General features: G+C 37.4%; 1 protein-coding gene across 1 annotated transcript in view; it reads right to left on the reverse strand.

Annotated features, from left to right (window-relative positions):
* The window catches only part of EPHA3 (EPH receptor A3), a 215,294-nt gene that overhangs the window by 16,026 nt on the left and 175,240 nt on the right, over nt 1–24,028 (reverse strand). The window contains exons 11-15 of the mRNA XM_065741938.1: nt 18,959–19,144; nt 13,979–14,040; nt 11,477–11,686; nt 2,664–2,813; nt 446–639 (exon numbers count right to left, since the gene is read on the reverse strand). Of these exons, the coding sequence (XP_065598010.1) occupies nt 446–639; nt 2,664–2,813; nt 11,477–11,686; nt 13,979–14,040; nt 18,959–19,144 (802 nt within the window). The remainder of the gene's footprint in view (nt 1–445; nt 640–2,663; nt 2,814–11,476; nt 11,687–13,978; nt 14,041–18,958; nt 19,145–24,028) is intronic.

Here is a 24,028-nt window from a genome sequence, read left to right on the forward strand (position 1 = left end):
GTGAAAGAGTGTATGATATGTGTTTGGATCCAATTCTGAAAGATACTTAGGAACATGACTAGCTGTGCCCTATGAAACACTAAATCGACACACAAGGTTAGAAGAGGAAAAAGAGATATTACACAGTGACCAAATCTTTCATCTGTATCTCTTTCACAAATCTCTGCTCAGTCCTACAGTGGGTTTCATAACCGTAGCATAGTAACTTTGCAAAATTTGAATAATAGTCCATCATTAATAAAAATAGCAGCAATGTTAAAAATAAGAATGTTAAATAGTTCTCCCAGATGGACAGACAGAAAGCTGTCTGTCCTCTTTAAGGCTGCAGATATCTATGGTTAGAAAATGATGGTGTGAGTAAAGAAACAACACAAATTCTAATTATGAAAAAAAAAAAGAAATCAAAGACATTCAGTCACGTGCAATGTAGGATCTAATATGTCACCTTGCTGCTGCGTTGGTGATTATTTTCAGACTGCTGGGATTACGGATCAGCTTATCCAGGATGCTGACAATCTGCTCAAACTTGGGTCTGTTGTTTCTGTCCTTCTGCCAGCAGTCCAGCATCAGCTGATACAAGGCAGCTGGGCAGTCCATAGGAGGTGGCAAGCGATACCCTTCATCAACAGCCTTAATTACCTGCACAAGGATAAAAGTTTTTGAGAATTTGAAGACACTTGCATCAACTTGTTTTTATCAGTTTTGTGAGCCACATTAACGTGGACATTCTATGTTTAAACAATTGTGTTTATTCACTAATTGTCTTGCAGAGCAATGCTCTTGGTTTATCTGCAAAGTAAACCAGGCAATAAATTAGTCAAGCAAAAAGGGCTGTGGGAGAGTTAAGATACAGTATATGACTTTGAGGAAGGTGAGAATCTAAAAAGGATCTCCAAAACTCACGTTTGATTGAACTAAATCCATAAATAAAAGCTATAGTTAGTAAGCTGCCTGCTTAACTATGCCAAAATGCAAAAGGTCTTGAATGTCACTTGTCTGCCCATCCTTAGGAACAGGTGTGTTCCATACTCTCCAGTGGATGCTGCATATGGCAGAAGACCAACCAACCTTTTCATGGGAGACTGCACTAGTAGGCAGAAGGGCATCTTGAGAAATGAGTCTGTAATTTATCTCACAGATCCGGAAAATACTTTAAAAACTTACCACAAGGTAACTCAATGCTTCCTGCTAGGAACAGTATCCCCAGTTCTTTTCATCAGTACTCTAAATGCAAGGCCAATGGAATCAAAACCACCACATGACTAAACAAAATTTAGCCCAATATATACACTTTCTAATATAAGATTTTCACAAAATATAACCCCTACTGATCAGTCCTACTGTATACTCTACATCGTAAGTCCAAAAAAAAACCCAAAACACATTCTAAGTAGAAAATAAATAAATATGTTGTTATCCTTTCAGGTTTTTGTTTGTTTGATTATTTGTTTGTTTCATTCTCTGGCTTAGTAAAAAAAAACAAAAACAAAAACAAAAACAAAAAACAGGAAAAATCTAAGTTAGAACAGGGATAATCAGCAAGTCCATAATTAAAGCAGCCAGTACAAAGGTACAAAGAAATAGGTTAATATTTCTGTTTCTCATTTTAGTGTGAACAGTTATTACAGAAAAGCATCCCACTAGTATATCAGCTTATGTAACACAATTAATTAACCTCCACCAACAATTAAAAGGATTTCATGACTAATTAAAAGAAACACATAGCTTGCTGCAGACTTGTATTCCAGAGGTACTAACTTAATAAGGAAACATTTTCTTCTGTTTTTTTTTTCCTGTTTAGTATAAAGTAGCATTAGCAATCTATGTCTCCAACTATGTTAACGAGTTTCTTGAATCTAGCACTAAAAATTCCATCCCTTTGGAAAATCTACGTGCATTAGTATTTCTACATCAGAAGAATGGTTTATATGGTTTATAACTCCCATGAAATAAAAGTAGGCTTCCTATAGCAATGATAACAAAAAAATCTCCAAAAAATTGAACAAAAGTCTTACTTGGGAAATGTTATGCTTCTTACAAAAATACTGGGAGTGATGGACATTTGGATGACAGACTTGGTTAGTTCATTAACATGGCACAGAAGCCTGCATTTGAAGTCTTCTAATAAAATCACTCTAATACTCTATTTTATCCTCTGATCACTTCCAGAAATATTTTGGTTTCGTTACACTTTTAGTAGAAATACTGCATTTCTATTTTTCACAAGCTCCAAGAGCAATTCATTCTGTGTATTTGACATTTACTGAAAGCTTCTAAGCAGTATTATAGAACAGGAACCAAAGAACATCAACAGAAATTTAAGAGGGTTTTCTAACAATAAGCTAAAGAATGTATAAGGCAGTGACATCACCGCAATGGAACTGTTTGAGTCATCCTACAGAAAATCAGCAGAGTGATAAAATTCTCCAGTATGCTCCTTCAGAAGCACAAAACACTCTACTAAAATTTATATATACTCTTTATTTTTTTTCTTAAGCTCATTAGAACTTATTCCTGACCTAAGAGATGTAGAAATTCTCATTTCTACATCTTCTTCAATGTCAATGTGAAAAACTCAGAGCCACCTGGTTTCATTATGCTTCACTTATTTTCACAGTCTGATCTTCTATTTGAGAACGTAACTCAGATAACAGCATACTTACATCCTGGTTGGACATCTCCCAGTACGGTCTCTCTCCATAAGACATCACCTCCCAGAGGACAATCCCATAGCTCCATGCATCACTGGCTGATGTGAATTTCCGGTATGCAATGGCTTCTGGTGATGTCCATCGGATGGGTATCTTGCCCCCCTAGCAATAAAATTAAACAACAACAACAAAATGACTGTAATACAGTGAATAGAATTTTGTATGATTGATTACTTTAAATCAACCTCTGGATTTGGCTTCCAATGTGACATTTCACGTAAACTCCCTTTTAGCATGAAACCTGCAGAAGAGACCCCATGTTTTCTAAAATAACTAAGAAAAAAAAGGTGCCCCAAAGTTGCTCTGTGTTTCACCAACACAGGCCTCCAACTGCAGAAGGCACTATACATAATTCACCCTCTCTAAGCCAGAAGATAGTCACAGATAAAGATTTGGATGGGGTTGTTTGTGCAGGAAAGAGAGAGCAAAAATATCTGGGGAAGTGGTTTTAAACATTCTTTTGCAGTCACTAGAGAAGTAAGCAGTCTTTAAATGATTTAAATATGAAAAGAATTAAAGCTGTTGTTACAATTAATATTATGATTTTGGGCACCACTCTCTCTGATTGTGGTCACTGTTTGGTGCCATAGTTCAGTAAAATTCACACAAAAAGCCTTGGGCTGAGTTTCTGCAATATGAGAATTAAAGACAAGAGCCAGTTTCCAATAGTGCCAGCTATGTCAGAGGATCTTCAGACTCTGATTTGAGGATCACATGTGAATAAAGAAATTCATACAAGACAGACTGGTTAGCAGCAGAAATGTGGACATTACGTGTTCATTAGAAACCTAAGCACCTAAGTATCTGCACAAATTAGCTTAAATATAGGCAACACAGGTGCAGTTTACTAAGCATGCAATTCAGAACTCCAAAGTGTCACCAGATATGTCTTACAATGTCAGAGAGGGGATCTAATCTGGTATACAGCTCTGTATGGATCTCATCCTATTTAACAGACTCCTTACCTTAACCAAAAAGCAAGCCTTCATTTCAAACACAACCCTTACAATTAGGTAAAGACTGTATTTCCACATTACCTGTGGACCAGCAAATAGGACACAGTAATTACATATGGGCATTTCAAACTGCTGTTCCATTACAGAAGTCAAGTTGGAGATCCTGATCTGTCTTTTTCAGACTTCAAAATCTATAATAAAATGTGCTTTAGTCAAGAAAAGTACATTCTATTTTCTATTTGTTATATGTTATTCATAATTCCCAGTGCTGCCATATAACAGGACTGAGAGCGTAAAAATGATTCTGATTTTCTCATACTCTATTGAGAAACAATACTATGTGCATTTTACAAAGGTACAGAATCCCTCAGTGAGTCCAAGGCACAGCTAAGAAATGATTAAAGCTCTCCCATATCATTGTACTTTAACAATAAATACATTTGCCTTTTATGATTTGGAGATGATAAAGATCTCCATTTCACTTTTTCACTGTGTACTAGAATACAACTTTGTTTTTCTTTCCTCCTACATCTCACACAATAAGGAGTGTGAATACTATGGAGAAAGTTAACCTGATTTAGTGGGTGATAACTCTGCCCATGGCAGAGGGGTTGGAACTACATGACCATCAAGATCCCTTCCAACTCAAGCCACCCTGTAGGCTCTATGATCCTAAACTTACAGGAATAAAACTTCACCACTGCAAAAAGAAACAGCTTCCAAGGCGAACATCTCTCAGTCACCCAAAAGGCTCAGAAAATATCTGCAAATCTGAGCAGACTCAGAGCACAGTTGAAAAGCTGCACAAACAGTAGATCATATACAGGAGAACATCAGCACTGGTGCTTGGTTGAAGAGGAACAGCGATGCTCTTTTTCTTACACTGGTATAATGGTGGGTTATGCAAAACAAAGTAAGTGTCACTTTGGAGTACTCAGAATGCTACTGTCTCAAAATGTGAACTTCCATGAGTGGTTTCAGGCTCACTTTTTCAATTTTGTGTTAAAATGTGAAATTGAACTCTCCTTGCTGACTCTTAGAGAAATAATTGTCGGATGTCACATGGAAAAACGTGTTTGTGGCTAGAACATGAGAACTTTATGCAGTGGAGGGAAATATCATAACTGATAGGAGGTCTTTACATTTATAATCTCCTAAGAGAAGTCATTTATACAATCAGAGAAAATAATTTACACTAAATGAAGCTAATTTGACTCCAAGCATTCTGGGACTGCTTTAATGCTAGGTAAGAAAGACAATTACCTAAATGAAACAAAGTTATTCTGGCTTTATTGGTTTTAGCAAAAAGTAAAGTACGTCAACTCTATACTCCATTACAAGAAACTACATTTTCTTTGTTAAGGTTTAAATCTAACTCCAAACCAATCTACAGATACATGTAGTGTCACCATAAACAAGAGTAAAATAAGGAGTGTTAAAATGTAGCTACAACAGAAATCAACTGTCACTGAGTGTACTACAATTTCACTGTTCTGCTCCACAGTTTATCATAAAAATGTCAATCTTCTCTTATTTTAAAAGGGGACTTTGTTGACCTACTTCATGAATAATTCAGGAGCAAGAACAGGAAACAACAAGTTCTAGTAAATATGTTTTATATACACAAGTATTTAAACATAAAAATAATTCTTCACAAAGGACTACACAACATCTACATTTTAACAGATATTCAAGTATCAATACATGTATTTAACCTAAAGATTCATATCAACCTAAATGCATGCTTTTCTGTCGCTATTACCTTTGAAAATATTAAGGCTTACTGTGATTAAATGAGTATAAGTGAGTAGGCCTTATATCACCTTTCTAAGACCTAAAGGGAGCCTGCAGGAAAGATGGGGATGGAATCATTGTCAGGAAGTGTAGAGGTAAGACAAGGAGTAACATTTTTAAGCTAAAAAAGGATATGTTTTGTTATATTACAGTGAGGGTGGTGAGGCACTGGAATAGGTTGCCTAGAGAAGCTGTGGAAGTCCCATCCCTGGAAGTGCTTTAAAAGAGGCTTTGGTCAACCTGGTCTAATGGAAGGTGTCTCTGCCCATTGTAGAGAATTTGGAACTAGATGGCTTTTCAGGTACCCTCCAGATCAAATAATTATAGGATTCTATGATATTTCTGTTGCTTATCCTCCAGAGCAAAATCTGAAAATCTAAGACTGTTAGCTCCTATCCATTAAAATCAGGACTGCTGGGGAGCATAGAACTCATAATACAAATGAGAAAACAAAACAATAAGAACTCCACCATTATAGATATGCCAAGAAAGAAAATTTTATACAAACTTATAAAAGGCTTATAAAAAGAAATCTGCATGTGCACATACCATTAGCTAGTGATAATAGGTTTACCAATTATTTTCTAAAGATAAATATAAATTTCTCATATTTATTGCCTTTCTTTAAGCACATGCTTAGTGTGAGGTTAGATAAGCTGCCTGACTTTGAGAAGAAAGAAAGCCTTAGTATTAGAGACGGTCAGACTTTTGTTATTGCAGATCCAAATCCCTGGCAGCCCAGGTCAGAGAGAGAGTCTCAGGGTTTGAAATTAGTAAGCCAGCAGCAACTGAAGGTTTTATCTGCTCTAGTTGGAACTGTGGCTCCTACAGTACCTGTCTGTTCATTCTAATTCATCTCAAGACAATGAAGTCCCCACTTTATTTCTCATGAGCCTGGCTCAAGGCAGCTGTTTCCAGGCCTCTGTGCTCCTTCCTGCATTGCGATTTATCACTTGTACATGATTTATCACTTGTACAGGATGACTGTCACAGGTTGCTCAACCACAGGCCTGGGGAGAGCAGAATCAAGAAAAATAGATTCTAACAGAAAAATTAGAACAACATTGCAGGAAAACCTGAAAGTAAAAGCCTGGAACTAATTCATTACCTTAGGACTTGGATTAATTCAGAGACACCTTACTGGGGCATAGCAAGTGGTTTCATGTGAGTGAGATGAGCCTAGTTTACACTAATAAGCACCTGAAAAATACATAAACCTGCTTCAGCCCTTAATAATGAATATTTTATCTTGAATCAACCTCCTTCACAAGTGGTAAATGATAACAGAGAGAAACTTCTTTCTTATACTCTTATCAGGCAAGATTTTTTTTTTTTTAATGTACTCTTCAGAAGAATAAATGTGTATGCAGAGGAAATGCGGGACAAATATCTCCTGTCAAGCAGTAGCTGCAACAATAATGTGCAGTGAAATAAGTATTCTCAGTACACAGAACATGCCAAGGAGCAGTGCCCACCCTACTCTGACAGATTTATGTGAGGACACAGATTTATTGGGACACTTGGCACAAAAGAACAATGCATTTGGAGTGATGCAGAATTAAGAAGTGAGTTATGCACGCAAATATAGGAACTGAAATGCCATGAACACCACTGATTTGTCCAAGGATGAACTTAAACAGTCTAAACTCATCTACTGACTACCCAAATATTATACACCTGAGATATATAATTACAGTTCTTCTACATGTGTGACGGTTCAAATTTAATTCCAGTTCGTACTGTTCCACCCACTTGTCTTTCAGGCATCTAAAAATAATAGGTATAGAAAAGATCAGTTTGACAATGAAAACTTAATATAGCCTTGGCCTTTCAATTAAAATCAAATAGGTATGGAGAACATAGATAATTACAGTACATCCCCTCTAGCACATTTAGTCGGTTTGATGCAGATGCTGGCTTCTGCTTCTGTAAGCAGGCAAACCTCAGGCTACTGAGGGCCTTTTGTGGTACAAAGGCAGTGACAGTAACTCAGGAGCTAAAATATGGTCATAACAAGTAGCAAAGGTTTCTTATAAATCCCAGTCCTCTGTATTCCATATCATGGAATCATAGAGTGACTTGGGTTAGAATGGACCTCAAAGATCATCTACTGTGGGCAGAATGATCTTTCACTGTGCTTCAGAGCCCTTGTAAAATAGTGCAAATATATCATAGATTATGTTTTGAAAAAGTACACACTATATCCTTTAGGCAAAAACATCTGACACAGATTCTGAGAACAGAACAACTTAACATCCGCCCAGTTAGTGTTTTATGAAAACTTGATGTTCTGACTGGGCTTTTTTTGGTGTATACCAATCAAGAATTGCAATTACGAGTTAAAACAATGTAATCGTTCCCAGGCTTTGAAATTTACAAGTGGAAAGTAGGGGTGAAAGAGGAAGTGAAAGAGAAGTGCAACAAAGCTATGAAGAGTCTGAAGCACAAGCCTTATGGGAGCATCTGAGGGAACTGGGATTGTTCAGTCTGGAGAAGACTCAGAGGCGATGTTATTGCTCTCTACAACTGCCTGAAAGAAGGTTGTGGTTATGGAACATGGTTTAGTGGGCAATATTCGTGGTAGGTGGATTAGTGCATTAGATGATCAGATTCTATGAAATACATAAAAGATTTATTTCCACAAGTATCTCCATAAATTGTCTACTACCTCTGATATTAAGTAGAAAACTAAGAGTGTGATACATCCTCTTCAATGTTTGAGAATTTGAAATTTTGGGTATAACTTGTTTTTGTTTTGCTCTTTTCAAAGGTCCTTCTGAGTAGTTGCTGAATGACAGGTTGGCCATGAGCCAGCAGTGTGCCCAGGTGGCCAAGAAAGCCAATGGGACCCTGGGGTGCATTAAAAAGAGTCTGCCCATTAGGTCAAGGGAGGTGATCCTTCCCATCTAGTCTGCCATGATGAGGCCTCACCTGGAGTACTGTGTCCATTTCTGGGCTCCCTGGTACAAAAAAGAGAGGTATCTCTTTGAAAGAGTCCAGCAGAGGGCTATAAAGATGATAAAGGACATGGAACATCTCCCTTACAAGGAAAGGCTGAGAGACCTGGGTCTGTTCGGTCTTGAGAAAAGAAGACTCAGAGGTATCCAATCCATGTCTATAAATATCTAAGGAGCGGGAGGCAAAAGGATGAGGCCGGACTCTTCTCTGCAGTGTGTGGCAATAGGATGAGGGGAAATGGCCACAAACTGAAGCATAGGAAGTTCCGCACAAATGTGTGTGGGAACTCCTTCACAGTGCAGTGACGGAGCACTGGCACAGCTGCACAGAGAGGTGGTGGAGTCTCCTTCTCTGGAGACATTCAAGACACACCTGTGCAACCTGGGCTAGGGAGCTGCTCTGAAAGGCGAGCTGGACTCAATGACCTCCAGAGGTTCCTTCCAACACCTACAATTCTGTGTTTGTTTGGTCTGATGCCATTATTTAAAAAACTATTCTGTCTTGGTTTTGTAAAAAATGCTCTAGGAGGAGGCTTTGTGCGATTAAAAGGCAGCAGCACAATGAACCACAAATCCTTCTGCCAGTGGCTCACTAAGCAGTGCCACAGAGAACTTGTGGCAGTGATCAAGAGCATCTGAGCATCACCAGGAGGTATGATGGGAACAGTCTGGGTCTTAAACACAGTGAAGCTGTGTATGCACTGAGGCAAAATGCACTCTGTGGAATGCTTTCACACTCATAGTCCTCAAGGGGCCCAAACATACACCAGGGAGGGACATACTGTCTGGTTCTGTGTACAAAATTCACTTAAAAGGAAACTCAAGCAGAGAGACAAACAGCAAATACAGTTGTCCTTCTCTAAGAATCAATATGTGTCCGAGTTATATTCAGTAACTGTTTCTGAAGGAAATTCAATTGTCCTAGATTGTATTTGAAAGTTTTGATTATCTGAGCATCTCCTTGCAGCAGTTTGCAAATACATCAAAAATCCTAGATGGAGTTTACAGACACTTCACAAAATAGTTTCTTTCCATCATGCTTCATTATCTTAATGTAAAGGAAGTTAGACTTAGAGAATAGGTGGCAGAAGGAGAAGAACAGAATTTCAATGCTGCACTTGGCCACAGGAAATTTAGATGCAACACTGGCTGAAAATACAGATACCTTGAGCATCCTGGTTTGTCCTAGCCTACCTGGAGATACAAACCATTTATGTACAATCCATTTATAGCGAAGTCCACTTCAGTTATAAAGTTCTATGACATATAGTTTGTAGGAGATCTGTTTTTCTCTGCCTTTACAAATATTTTGTCTAAGTTAAGTAGGACCCAAAAGTGCCTTCAGGTCTTAGTGTGAGTACCCCAAAATGCCCTATCTATCCCACCCCCAAACTATCTGTTTGCATGCCCAGGTGAATTTTGGAACATGAGAACTTACCTTTGAAACCTGGCAAAGGCACATGTAATGAGTTTAAGTTGTGCTAGGGATGGGAAGAGTCCTCACCCATGGAGATATTAACAGACAAGGAATGTGTAAGGAACAAGAGATACCCTATGAGTGGTGCTGGGGATTTGTTGAATAAGCTTTGCAGTATCACATTTAATAAGCCAGAAGAACAGCAAGAATGATTAGGTCCGGAAAAAATGTTTAGAAAATAAAAGAATGGAGGGATATGCATGAAGAGTGAAGAAACTTCAATGCCTGTGAGTGGCTATTTTAAAGAGGAGAATGAGACTGATCATCTGACAAAGGGCACTAACTGCCTCAGCTTGCAAGCATACATACTGGGGGAGGGCATTTGACAAGAGACCTCTGTAGTTGAACTGTTGGTGATTTTCTCTTAAGGAACTATTCCATTATATAAATATTAAACTATGAATGTTGCACCTATATTGGGCATGAAAACTGCTTTCTCCTGTTACTGTCTCTTTATATTAACCATGAGAGAGATCTCTGCAGACATTTCCTAAAGCAGCATACGTTGCACACTTCTGAAAATATGCAACAGCTTATCAAAAGTGAGAGAAAGCACAGAAGGGTCAAGTAAAGAACAATGTCTTTATATATGGTAAATTGTGAAGGCATGACTTATAAATATACATACAAATATATATGTATACATGTGTGTATGTATGTATGTATGTATGTGTAAGAAAACATAGCATTCCTTTATTGTTTTTCAAGTAAACTACTGCAATAATTGATTGTTCCTGTCAGTGATCAAGAAGAAAGGAAACACCAGAAAACTCACGTTAAGATTCTGCTGATACATCTACTCCAGTTTGTTTTGTGCAATGAAGAGAAAATGACTGCTAGGCTTCATTATATATATTACTTGAGTAAGATACCCAATGAGCAGCTCTCTATCTGACAAACCTCTATCTCGGAACAAAACAGTTAGAAGTAATGATGATAGACATCTGACTGACATCATTATGTCTCTAACAAAGTGTACTACTTTGTGTATGCAATATAAGAAGAAAGCATAGGATATTTTAAAGAAGGCTCGAGTATTTGCTCAGTTAGAGGTACAGCAGTAAGTATGAATGATGTACTCTTTATACAGCAGTGCTCTCAGCATGCTCCAATCAAGACATACATTGCATCATACTGTAAGATATAAAAAATAAAAAGATTTTTTATTTTTGAGTGGATTTTTGTTTGTTTGTTTTTTTAACTGTGTGAGAATTGGTTAACCAGTGTGACAAAACCTGCATGCAACAAGTCTTACATCACTGCATATCAAAATACCTCAGGCTCAAGTTGTGGTATTCATTCCTTGATATATACACCAAAAAGAAACCGAGTCATGAATTTTGCACACTGCAAGGAAATTAAGCTACCAACAAGAAGAGTGTTCTCTTGCCTTCTCTGTCTTTTCTAAGACTTAAATAAAAATAAAACTATGACGGGTTTATGGTTTCTTGAACATCCGTGGCCAAGGAAGATTGTAGAACCTTTGCAGCAAAGAGTATAAGCCTCAGGGGCCCCCTCAGCTTTCAGACAAAATTTATCACAACAAACAGTAATTTTAAAGGGATAAACACAGAAACTCACCCTTGTTGTGTAAGCAGCTTCTGGGTCATCTTCCAATACACGAGAAAGACCAAAATCTGAGACTTTGCACACCAAGTTACTATTGATGAGTATATTACGAGCAGCTAGATCTCGGTGGACATAACCCATATCTGACAAATATTTCATGCCAGATGCGATCCCTCGAAGCATGCCTACTAGCTGAATGACTGTGAACTGGGCATCATGTTTCTGGAAAACATTTCAAATGTCATTTCAGAGATTATTTGTGCTGCTCCACATACAAGATTTTTTATTAAGACTCTGGAAATTCTTTACGCAAAGAGCTTGTTAGTCAGAGATCAAGAGTTAAATGCCATATATGACACTACTTTGATCTGTAGAGAATGATCCCCCCATCAGCTGAGAGTAACGAGACAGATTTTCCATTCAGATAAAAATTCAGTTTTCCTCTTCTTGTTCTCATCAGATTTTTAATTTCCTCTATGGGCCGTGTATAAAAGTGGCAAATAAATCTAAGTTGTGTGTGCCCTGGAGTCTGGAGTGTCAGAACATTAGAGAGACAGATGTCTAGCTTCACTGAAAGGGAACTGGTAGAGAAAATCCCCACCTTACCCAATGGACTAACAAATTTTCTATTATATAAGTAATATTTTTTTAGCTGCAATAAATGCTGTCCTGATTCAGTGGTATTCATATGCCTCCTAAATTTAAACTCATTCCTCAAAAGTTTTTTAACATCATTAACACAAAATCACTTAACCACACTGTGGTCTAGAAAATGATAGTTGCATAGATTTCTAATTGTCTTCTTCTAGAAACATGTTTTAAATCTCCCAGCTCTTACTAATGCTATTTGTTAACACTGAGCTTTGATATTGATATACAGACATGTAGAAAACAGGATAACAGTATGTCCTACAACAGCTCTCAAATGAATCCCCCAGTGCCATAAATGTATCATCATGGGCAGCTCTCCAGCCCTTCCTGCTACTTCTTCCCAGAATTTTATTAAATTCATGGGAGTTGGCTTTGCCACGTGTGGTGAGCTCATACAAATCAGCCTGCAAGATTGACTGTAGTCATTTCATTTCTGATTAATATACTTAGGGGCAGTATTAGTGCTGTAAACATTAGATTAAAATATGGCACAGAGGACCCTAAAAGAGCCTCTCAGTATTCCCTTTCATGAAGGAATTTATTATTAAAGACACTTGGCAGTTCCCTGCTATGAAACCTTCTTTAGTTAGAGCCTACACAAGGGGATCTGTGCAGGCTCTGGAAGAGATTTTGCTGGAAATCACAAGAAGGTTTCTAACCATGAAAGGAATGAGATCCTAAGATAGCCTTTCAGTGGCAGTAAGGAAGGCAAGCTAACTACCTTTAAGAGGCATTTATAAAATGGGCTTTATGTCCTGGGTTGCCTGTGATATTAATGAGTCACAAGGTTCTATTTCTATGTTTCCATGCAACCACACTAAAAGAAAAAATAAATAACAAAATCACACCCAAACAAATGAACAAGCCAAATAATTGTTTTCTACAGTCAAAAAATATTCTGCTTTCCTCCGAGCTTTCTTCAAGGATTTCAAGCCTATACAAAATATATATCGCTCAGCACAAGTATATTTCATTCAGATACACTGACACATTATTTATACGTATTTTACATGCTTCAATGGAGATCATAACATATATAGCACATAGTGAAACTAAGGTTGACAATATGCTCCCTTTTGAGGTTAAACGTCTAGTTTAGCGTTATGAATTTGGGGGATAATGTCATTCAACCATGTTAGAACCAAAGCAGTCTCCCAGACAACAGCTGAGTTTGCCCTAACAAATTAAAATTAAACCAGTGTTTCCTCTCAGATGGGATTTCATTTCTGCTACACTTCTTGTTTTGCCACAAGTAAATCTTGGTGACACAGGGAGCATTCAAATTTTTTTAGGCTTCCTACCAACTTTGACTGAAAACAAAGATAAATCAACAGCAGTGTAAGTATGTCTGAGTTTGGGGAAAGAAAACAGGCTAATAAAGTTTGCTAGCAAAACATTTCAAACACTCTCACGTAAGGGCTATTCCCTAAACTTTTAACGTTTAGGGAAGTGGCTCTTGGCTCACCATTACTAGTTTACCAATAGTATTTCCCCAAATCTGTTTGCTTTGGAAATCCCTTGCAAGACATGCAGGCCACCAATCAATAAGCACAATTGCATTACAGTAGTAGCTTTGCCCCAAGAAAAACAATTTTGCTTTAAATGTGCCAGAATTATTTAATAGACGTGACATACAAATAAAACGAAAAAATGTTTCAGTTCTTTTTGGAACAATAGTGGCAGGCAGCAAGCAGTCAAAATGCAACAGCAGATCCTTGCAGATCATAATGCAGATAAAAGCCAGTGGAAATAACAAAATATTGAACAAGAGCTCATGATGCATCAGAGTAGAGCGGCTACAAATTCATATCAAGTTCAGAAAAAGAGCCAGTCATGCCCTATATAGTCATCTATTGCACTCACCCTTAGGAAGCTGTCCAAGGAACCATTTTCCATGTACTCAGTGACAATCATAACTGGTTTACCTGCAAATACATTACAGGAGTCAGGCATTTAAAATGATGAATACAGGATGATTGGTAAAAAGGGTCATTTTGGAAATGTATTCAAATCTACCAAATCCCAAGGAAAATCTTAGCGTTAAAATAGAAAGCAAAAAGATACAAGCAAAAATCGCTGTGCCTACAATGCAATTGTGTTTGCAACAATATCAACAGAAACAGAGTTCCTTTGTTATAAACTGGTACAACTTTTAGCAGATGAAGCATCCTGCAGTTCCAACACAATGTGGCTTGTCCAGCAGGTGAGCCAAACAGCTGCATTTATGCAGCTGTGCTCTGCCAGCCAAATATCCTGATGCTTCCTCCTGAAGGTAATTGGGCATGGGCTTCAGGAGAGTCACAGCTCGTCTCCCCAGGTGCCTGCTCTGCACAACAGAGAGCTGAGGGCTCTGCTGCAGGGGCACAACCAACACATTCCCACTGCTGAGGTACCCGAGAGCAGCAGCACGCTCCCTGTAGTATTACTCCTGCACCCTTGGAAAGCCTCTCATATGTGAAAAATTCATCTGGGCAGATTTAGACCAGTTTGTGAAACTGTTCTTTCTACCCTAGGGTATTCTGTAACATAAGTAAGGTTTTATATACGACTCTGACATGCTGGAGAGAAATTAACACAAAAATGAATGTGATTACAGCAAAGTTTCCAAAGGTCGTTGCCCTGCTAATATTTCACCATCATATGCAGTTTATTATTTCATAATATTTTTTAAAGCTTTGTTTATTTTCTCTTTGTGGTAGGGAGAAAGGTGGGTAGGGACACGGAATTATTTAAGGAGATCAATTGTTATTTCACATATAACACAGGGAGGCTTCTGACCATAAAAGCATGACAAAAGCCTTCATATTGTATAGCTGGTGATAATTCGTTTAAAATGAACTTTTAAAACTGAAGTCTTTAAATCTGAGCAGCACGAGGCTTCAAGATATAATTGGTATAATCTAAATCAAGAAAGCCATGACAAAAGCAAAGCAAATTTTAACCATTCTTTTTTTTTCCTAACCTCGATTCCCAAAATTTCCATCAAATGGAAATTCTTAAGAAAAGCATTGATTACAAATAATTTGAATTCTTCAAAGAATGTTCACAAGAAAATCTTTTGTCCCCTCTGCATGAATGAAGGGGTTAATATAACCTTAACTGAGGCATTATGCTGTGGGAGACACACTGATGAGAAGCTGATTGCCATCCATTAACAAACTTCTCGTTCAAAACACGGACTTTGAATAATATAAGATATAGTACAAATAAAAGAACACATGGTGAAAAATTGCCAGAAGTTTTCTGTTGCTTGCAGGAAATACGCAGTGACAGAAAATGCACCCTGTTTACGTTGGGCATGTAATATTAGCCCAAAGGCATTTCTGGATCTTTAAAGTATACAGCAACACTCTACTGGGGCGATCCAAAACTTTCTATGATAAATCCATGCACTTAGAGACTAGGAGAAAGTGAACTTGCTTCCTGTGTAAACTCAACTTTATGACACATCAGAAGACTGAAATTTCAGTAAGAAGATCCATCTTTCAGCTTACTAGGAGAGCATCTTCCTGACCTGATCACCCAAATTATGAAAGCCCTAAGTGCAGGGTTTCACTCACATCCAGTTAGAAATGTGTCCATAATAAGAAGCATATGCTCTGAAGCAACACCATGCACTTTTAAGAGAACGCTCTGCATTCATTTATCAAGGCACAGCCGTTCATACATGATAACAACTTGTGTCAACAGTGTTGCTGAAATTTATTATACTAACAGGCTACAAATTGCTGTAAAATATTAGTAAACTATGCAGAACATGTGTGCTGGTTATTAGGATTACTGCCTACAGCACGCCTGGGAGAGTGGTGTAAAGGAAAACTCAGAACCAAAATCAATTTGAAGCAGGGAATAATTGTGCTGGAGCATGGGACTGAAGTTGTATTTGGTGAGTACACCCTGTTCATACTGCCAGTGTGTCAGCGGGCAGATCCCAGCCACCACAGCTGGAGAACTTCTCACATCAAGTAGTCCTGCTGCAGGGATTGCAGTGACTGCAGCTTCAGAAGAGTGCTTATTATGAGAAGTGAGTTCAGCACTGAGACCTCTCAAAAGACTTCAGCTAATGAGGAAAAGGTCATGTTGCCTGTTTATCTGGATTAGGAGAGGTCCAGAAAGTAATTCAAAGACTTTTTACTAACGGTGTATATAAACCAGTGCTTATGAGTGAGATTTAATTGCTATCATTACAAAATATGAACATTTGCTAAATTGTTCTTACAGTATAGTGGTCTGCTTTAAAAACAAAACAAAATCAAGACAAGGGAAAAACAAACAAACAACAAAGCCCACCTTCTTACCCTTCTAAAACTTGAGTGGATGTTAAAGAGAAATAAATTATCTTTTTTTTTTTCATTTATGCCTTTTGATTTCTCCAAGTAAAACAGATACAAATAATTCCAGAACAGTTTTCTCTATCCCCATATTACTATTCCAGCTATCTGGAGAGGAGGCTGAATCCATGATGTTTATATTGACTTCAGCTGCGAATACTTGGATGTTGCTTTCTCATACGTCAGTGTGATAGACAGTGAGCACTCCTAGCCACCCCTGAGACAGAGAGCAGGTCTGATACAAATACTGCCAAAGAATAAACTTACTAATGCCCTCCTACACGAGAATACAAAAAGTTGATAGAATTAGTAATGCCCTTGTATAAGGAATGCTCAGAATTCTGTATGCAGAGCATTAAATTATTTTTTGAAGCGCCACAGAAATACAAAATGTAACAAAATAGATTTCAGCTCAGCTGTGTACAGACTCTTTTGTTTCAAGAAGTTCAGGGTTTGTAAATGTTATTCTGACTGCACAAAATGTGTGTCATTAAAAAGCAGGAGGTAACCTGAATTTATACAGGCAGATCTGGCAATACTTTTCTAGTAGAAACTGTGAGGCATAGGTTGAAGAATAATATTTTTGTTATCTAAATCAGAAAATCAGGTTTTCATGAACTACACCTAATGGAAGAATTATAATTGTATTTCTTTCTAACATATAGGGGTTTACACATTTTTGTCATTTATTTTTAAACATAATTCAATTTATTTCATATACTTTATTGCAGTAAGCTGTGAAAAGCTTTTGTGCCATTCTGTTTGTGAAATCTTGAATGGCCCACTTTTAAAAACAAGGTTGCTTTAGAAATAAAACCATCTACTAAAAAAAAAAAAGTGTACTCTGCATAGTTTAACTAAAAGTGTCCTCCACACATTTCAAGTAGTTCACTGAAATGGTAAGGAGTGTTTCTTTCTAGAGGCATGTTTTATCAGTAGGATCCTCTAGCATGAACTAGAAAATAAAATACACAATTTTTCCACTCCCCTTAAGAATTTCAGGGCATCCTGAATTATTGTTAGCTTTTAAGAATAACACATACAAGGTCTTACTGATCTTGTACTTAACAATGACTACAGCACTTTGGCCATTACGTTTATCCTGTTATTTTGCAATGGAAACTCAGATAATGTAGGTGAGGTCTCTGAATTTATGTCTTCCAGAACAAGCTTATATTTCGTGCCTATATTTCATGCCTATTTTCTGCTACCGACTATTTATGTCTTTGCATCCCAAGGCAGAGGCCAACCAGCAGCATAAGCAATGATGGCCAGAACTCTCCTATATAAGGCAGTACCACAAGCAGGAGATCCCACCAGATACTTGTAAAGAGAAGACCTTGTTGCTCTTGCGAGCTCCTTGGAAGGTGGCTGAGAGGAAGCCACTGCAGCTGACATGGGAAAGCTAGATAAGTAGCTCTAAGACCAATATCAACATTCAGGAACACCTGTTACTACATGCTATGTTTCTGAAGTGGAACTGGAGAAGGCTCTTCAAATATATTTTTTGCCCAGGAAGGTACCATGGATGGATGGAATTTTCAAATATTTCTTTATCTCAGAAAAGAGTGTTTTGTTACCATAAACACTAACAAAATTATGCTTTAGAACTAAACAAAACAACCCTACAGTCCAATGGTAGATTTAGAAAATGTGCACTAGAGAAAAACTCAAACATTGTCAATAAAATAAAAATAATGTTATTACTGACAGCTTAAAACTTTTAAAGGGATTTTTACCTAAGCAGTATTAATTCTAGAGGCTCTTTAAAATATCTCACAGTGGTACATACTGAATATCATGCAGAGCATTTTCCCTGCATGAAAACCATCTAGGAAGAAGGGTGGACTTATTTATATACTAGCATCAGTTGCTGTAGCCAGGTAGGTTGTTCATTAACTCACACTAATGATAAATTTTAATGATTTAGTTGAAGGCAGAAAGTATTGCTTCAGTGCAATTAGGAAACCTTAGGATACCAGACTTCATGACTTCTAATAGATTATATCTGGAAGTGCCTCTTGGCCACTTCATAGTAATTTATATCTCCAGAGTATTAAATTGGTTGCTAAAATCTGCCAGCTTATTATTTAGCTACAATGCTCTTCAGAAATTCTTTTTCTTCATGTCATCTGTTTTGTTTTCAAGCAGACTACTTTTATTCCCCATTTTTTCCTATCTCATTAACCCAGGGCTCTGTTTTTAAGTCCTTGATATCCTGAGGGAAGCAAAACAGACAGGGTCCTTGTCTCTTCACTGGATCCACCAGCATAAGTTTACACACAGTTCCTTTCTTATCTCTCATGGATGATATTTGGTGCATACCAACGGGGTTATGACATAAACATCTCTGGAAGGGTTTGCAGAGCATAAACACTGATGAGTCAGTGTTATCCTCTCTTCTCTTTCTTGAAAGATCAGACTATCAAGGCATAGTTTAGGTTGGAGTGTACCTCCAGAGGTCACCTGGTGACACTTCCCATGCAAAAAATAATCTCCCATCAAATCTTACTTTTAGTGACAACGCCCTCCAGTCGGATGATGTTGGGGTGGTCAAATTGTCCCATGATGCTTGCTTCTCCCAGGAAATCCCTTCTCTGTTTCTCTGTGTAGCCAGCTTTGAGAGTTTTGATAGCCACTGAAATTTCCTTTTTTGAAGGCAGCTTCAGGCGCCCACTGCACACTTCTCCAAATTCCCCTAAAAAAAGTGGAAAAAAAAGATGAAAGATTAAATGCAGTTATTTCATGGTGATTTAAGAAGATCCAGTGTTCAGCAAAAAGTCCCTGAATTGTGACATCTACTGATAGACCACAGACATGAACTCAAAGGGAGACTGTAGATCACTACTTAACATTTCCAGGCTTCTGCTCTTCGGCTGTTACACTGGAGAATGTCACCTACTTGCACTGAAAATTCAGATGACTGCAGAGAGGAATGTATAAACATCACCAGGAAATTCTGATTTTCTTTCATAGGTGATGCACTGAGACAACAGTAGGAGGGCAACCAGTTAACACAAAGTATCAGTATAGTTGTGCATCCTTGTGAACATTATACTAATTTCTGTCAGACACAGTTCAGATTTCAGTTATTTTATTTATTCCAATTGAAGTAGCAGTGTAATTTATCGGAGAGGAATTTATCTACAGCAGTGTCTGATGAAAGCATGCCATACAGATTAATTTTGTTCTACAATTATTCAGATGGATCTTGATTGAGTAAATACACTGTCTCTATGGGTCTACAGGACATGATAGTCCACTATGAATGTTGTGCCCACTGTGAATTGCATGAGATCCTTAAACAGAAAATACCAAAGTCTGATGAATGTTTGCTTTTATACGATGTAATTTATCCTCTGCTGTGTAACATCCAAGAAGAGAAAAAACTTAGTTTTTAAATGAGAATTATGAAACATTAATAGGTTGCTGGAAGAAGACACCTTACCTGTAAATTTCCATACTTTCTAAATGAGTACACCAAGAATATAAGTTTCAATATCTCAAGAAAAAAAAAAAAAGCAGTAAATGACTTTTGATTCCTAAGTACCCAATCCTTCCCCTACTTAGAATTAATACAGTACAATAAAGTGCACAGAGAGCACCTACATTAAAATAACTAATAATGACAAAATAATTTAAATAACGGAGTATACTATACAAATGGAGAATGGATGACATTCAGGAAAATGGGGGACAGCAAGAATTGCCCTACATCTTTATCTATACAGACAAGGTGAACAATTTACTAAACAGAAAAGCAAGTCTTTCTAGAAATCTTTCTAGAAACTAGAGGGTTGGAGGCTTTTAACACTTATTTTCTATCAATAAATGTATAGTAAGGTTTTTTTTTCCCCTTCAAAATATGCGAGATATAAATGTAAATAGCCTTTCCTATGCCATTTTATTTCTAATGTTCTCGCATAGAAAGTTTGACTTGGAAAGCAACAAGCCCTGTAAAACACAATCTAACCAGCATCATTTTTTTTATGCAGATTGGGAATTTTGTTTGTATTTGTCAGTAAAGCATAATGGAAACAGTGATTATACTATTTCCATATGAGCTTTTCCCACCTTAATGCGTGATAACCCTAAATGCAATAGCATGACAGCATCTCTAAAGAGCAAAGGCTTTTGGAGCTCATCTGCTTGCAATGATTCTGTAGCCGTGCATCTGATTCTAAACATTAAGCAATGTCTATGAAAAAAATAATCAAATGCATACAAATATGATATTTCTGATAGGTAAATTGAAATTGTGTTGCTCTTTGTGGATTTAATATTCAGAAAAGTGTGATGAATTGATATCTCCACACTGAAATCCTTGTGTACAGTTTATTTCAGAGATGATATCACATGGGATATGTTTTAGATTTTACCTTCAAACCATTTATTTATGTATTAATGCATTTATCTGTAAATTGCAATTCTTCTTTCATCAATTTGCCATCCATATGGCCAGTATTAGAGTCCATGTCCCATTAGTGGCACAAAAATTCAGGAATGACCAGAATCTTAAAAATCAGGCTTGTATGTTCATGTTCATAACTCAAGGAACTGACGCTATTTATCTACAACAAGGACTGAGGAAAGGGAGAAACGACACTAGTTCTGGCATATCAAAATGATGGTTATAAATAAGATGGCACCGACTCCTTATTCTATACACAAGAGACAAAACAAAGAATAGGTGTAAATTAGAATAAAGTTAAGCTACGTCATGGGAAGAATCTACCACTAAGGATACTTGAACAGCAGAAAAAAAAATTCTTGTGAGTCTATGAACTCTTTTATCTTGAAGATTGTAAAGAATAACTATCTGTCAAGGAAGGTACCTAACAAGATCCGTTTTGGTTAAGGGTATCGACTTAATGACCCCTGGGGGTCACTTCTCGGCTTTGTTTTCTATGGTTCCTCTGTCAGATGGATAATGTAACCAAAAGAATCTGAACAAATGTGTCAAAAAGGGCAACAACCTTTCTCTGTTGGTAACCCAGGCTAGATTTGAGTAAAAAATGTAGAAGCAAAAGTCATAATATGTTATTATCAGTTGCTGAGCTGCTTCATCCTCTGGGCATGATATTGTACTATTAATATAGTAACCACCTAAAAACAAAAAACAACAAGGTATATCTTTATATAAATAGGAATATTCTACTATAATAGCACTTACATCCATTATTTCAATTGTTATTTGTATTTTCAGGCTGACAAGACAAGCAGCAGCTCAGAAAATGAACTGTAAAAGCTATTATTGGTAAGTAATGAGTGCTGAATTCTATTCAGATTTCTTAATTAAAAATATTCCACTTCTGCAAACTAAGATGACCTATACCCTTTACCTAGCGCAAACACTTCTTCAGTTCAAACACTAACTCCTGTCCAATACTGTCAGAACACTACAAAGAGGAAGACCAAAGCATGACTTTAAAACAAAAGGAATGGGAAAAAAAAGGGCTTGAAATAAATAATATAATGTTCAGCTTTGTGTTTCCTTTTCTCTTTGCTTCCATGGCCCAAAAAGCTGTAACAAGCTAATCTTAAAACTGTTGGTCAGCTTATGTCAATACGGAGTGTTTCTGTGATTTCAGAAAGTAGCCTAGGCAATAAGTCCTTCAATTCAGTCTGGAATAGTATATCCAATATTTATTTGGCTTTTCAGAAGGAAGAGGCTATGGCTGATGTCCATCAGCATGGTCCCATTTAGCCACGGCTGCATAATTTAGATCTTGGGTGATTAATTGGATTCCACAAGTGCCTTGAGGCCAGTGGATGCTACAGGAGAAAAGAAATGACACCCTTCGTGGCGATTAATCTTCCTGGTGCCTGGGAATATGAAATGGGTTTACTTTCTAGAAAAAAAAATCTTGATCAATATATAAACATTGCTTTAGTTCCTACTCATAAATGACTCTGAGTAATCTGGAAAAAGCTCACCAGGCAAACCAACTGTTCTAACCTTCAGTTCCTTTGTATACATGGCCTAATGAATGCTAGGGACTTTAAAGACCATTTAGTTTCAACCCCCCTGATGTGGGCAGGGTTGCCAACCACTAGAACAGGCTGCCCAGAGCCACATTCAGCCTTGCCTTGAATGCCTCCAGGGATGGAGGCATGGCTATGCAGTTACACCACTTTTTTTTTTTTTTTTTTTTCCTGTAAATCATTTATATGTGGTATATATCCAGTAAGAAATTGATTGGGTGCATCCATATATAAAGAAACAGTAACTCATCAGATATCGTTCAGGAGGATAGAAAGCATTGTGAATGAAATGGAAGACGGAAAATCTAGCACTGATTTTAAGAGATGAGGTCGATGGCTTTTTATGTAAAGCCTTTCTGAAGTGCTCATTTTTAATTATGCGGCACCTATAAACATTATGTAAGCTGCCCTGCAGACTGATGTATCTATTTCTATGTGGAAAGTAAATAGATATTATTATTGTTTGTGATATAAAGACCCCTCTTCAGGAAATCTTAACTTTCTTAAACAGCCTGCTTATGGAATAAAAAAATGGCATTGGCCAAGCATTTGGACCCAAGGGACAAGTAAAAGATGAATCCGTGAAACTGGTGGCTGCCTTAACTGTGCTGTGTTTCAAACAGTGATTACACTGCTCTTGTGTACATGAAGATCTCTCTGAGTTAAAGAGGCAGCTGAAGTGAGCATTTAACAAACCTCATGAACCTCAGCAACACTATGGCAATACACTGCACACCCTCGCTGAGACTCTGCAGTGTTTTGCAAGAAAGTCCCAAAAAGTTACAAGTGCTTTGGTCAATGCGATTCTATGCTACAGCTGTTTTTAAATGTTGAAAGGAAAGCACGTGTGCTCTATGTTCAGTAAAATACAATCTGATGTCAATTCTAAATCAAGAAAGCATTTTCCTTAGTATTCTCCTGTGATCCAATTGGATTTAAACTTTTAAGTGGTTTGCTGAAGTGGATCCATAAAAACAAGTGAGTTGTTTTAAAAGAAGGAATTATTACAAAGAAAAACCTGAAAATGTAGCCCCTGACCTCGATTTTCTTATGCTTAGCCTCTCACTAAAATCCCTTGTGTTTTTCTTGAGGTTCTTTTGGATAAGCGAATTTCCTTATTACATTTGAGAATGTTCCCAAAGCTCTGTAAGCTGCCCTCTATTTTCTCAAAGATTTCTGGCTAAGGCGGTGAAAAAAATATTTGGAAAAATACCCAAGAATACCAAAAGTATTCTCTGACTTTAAGGTCTTGTTACTTATGTCACAATTCAACGTAGTCAAATGAACTGCTATCTTTTTAAAATTTCATTAACACATATGCAAAAGAGAGGGGCAGGAATAGACCAGGTCCTTTACTGAGATAAGTCACTGACTCAAGTAAGAGACAGGAAACACCTTTCTGGTTTTGGAGAGGAAATAAAGTGCTTCTGCAGAAGCAGTCTAGTAGACAACTCACTGCATTTCACATGACTTTCATAATGCTCTGATTACACAAGCTATCGTGTAGCGACAAAAAGAGCAGAGTGATGCAACAAACTCATTTTGGAAGTTCCCACCGCTGCATAGAGTTCCCTCTCCACTTCTCCCATTCTCTTTC

Source organism: Cyrtonyx montezumae, unplaced genomic scaffold, assembly GCF_038088225.1.
Source record: "Cyrtonyx montezumae isolate F1298 unplaced genomic scaffold, pur_monq_1.0 scaffold_3, whole genome shotgun sequence".
NCBI classification, from domain to species: domain Eukaryota; kingdom Metazoa; phylum Chordata; class Aves; order Galliformes; family Odontophoridae; genus Cyrtonyx; species Cyrtonyx montezumae.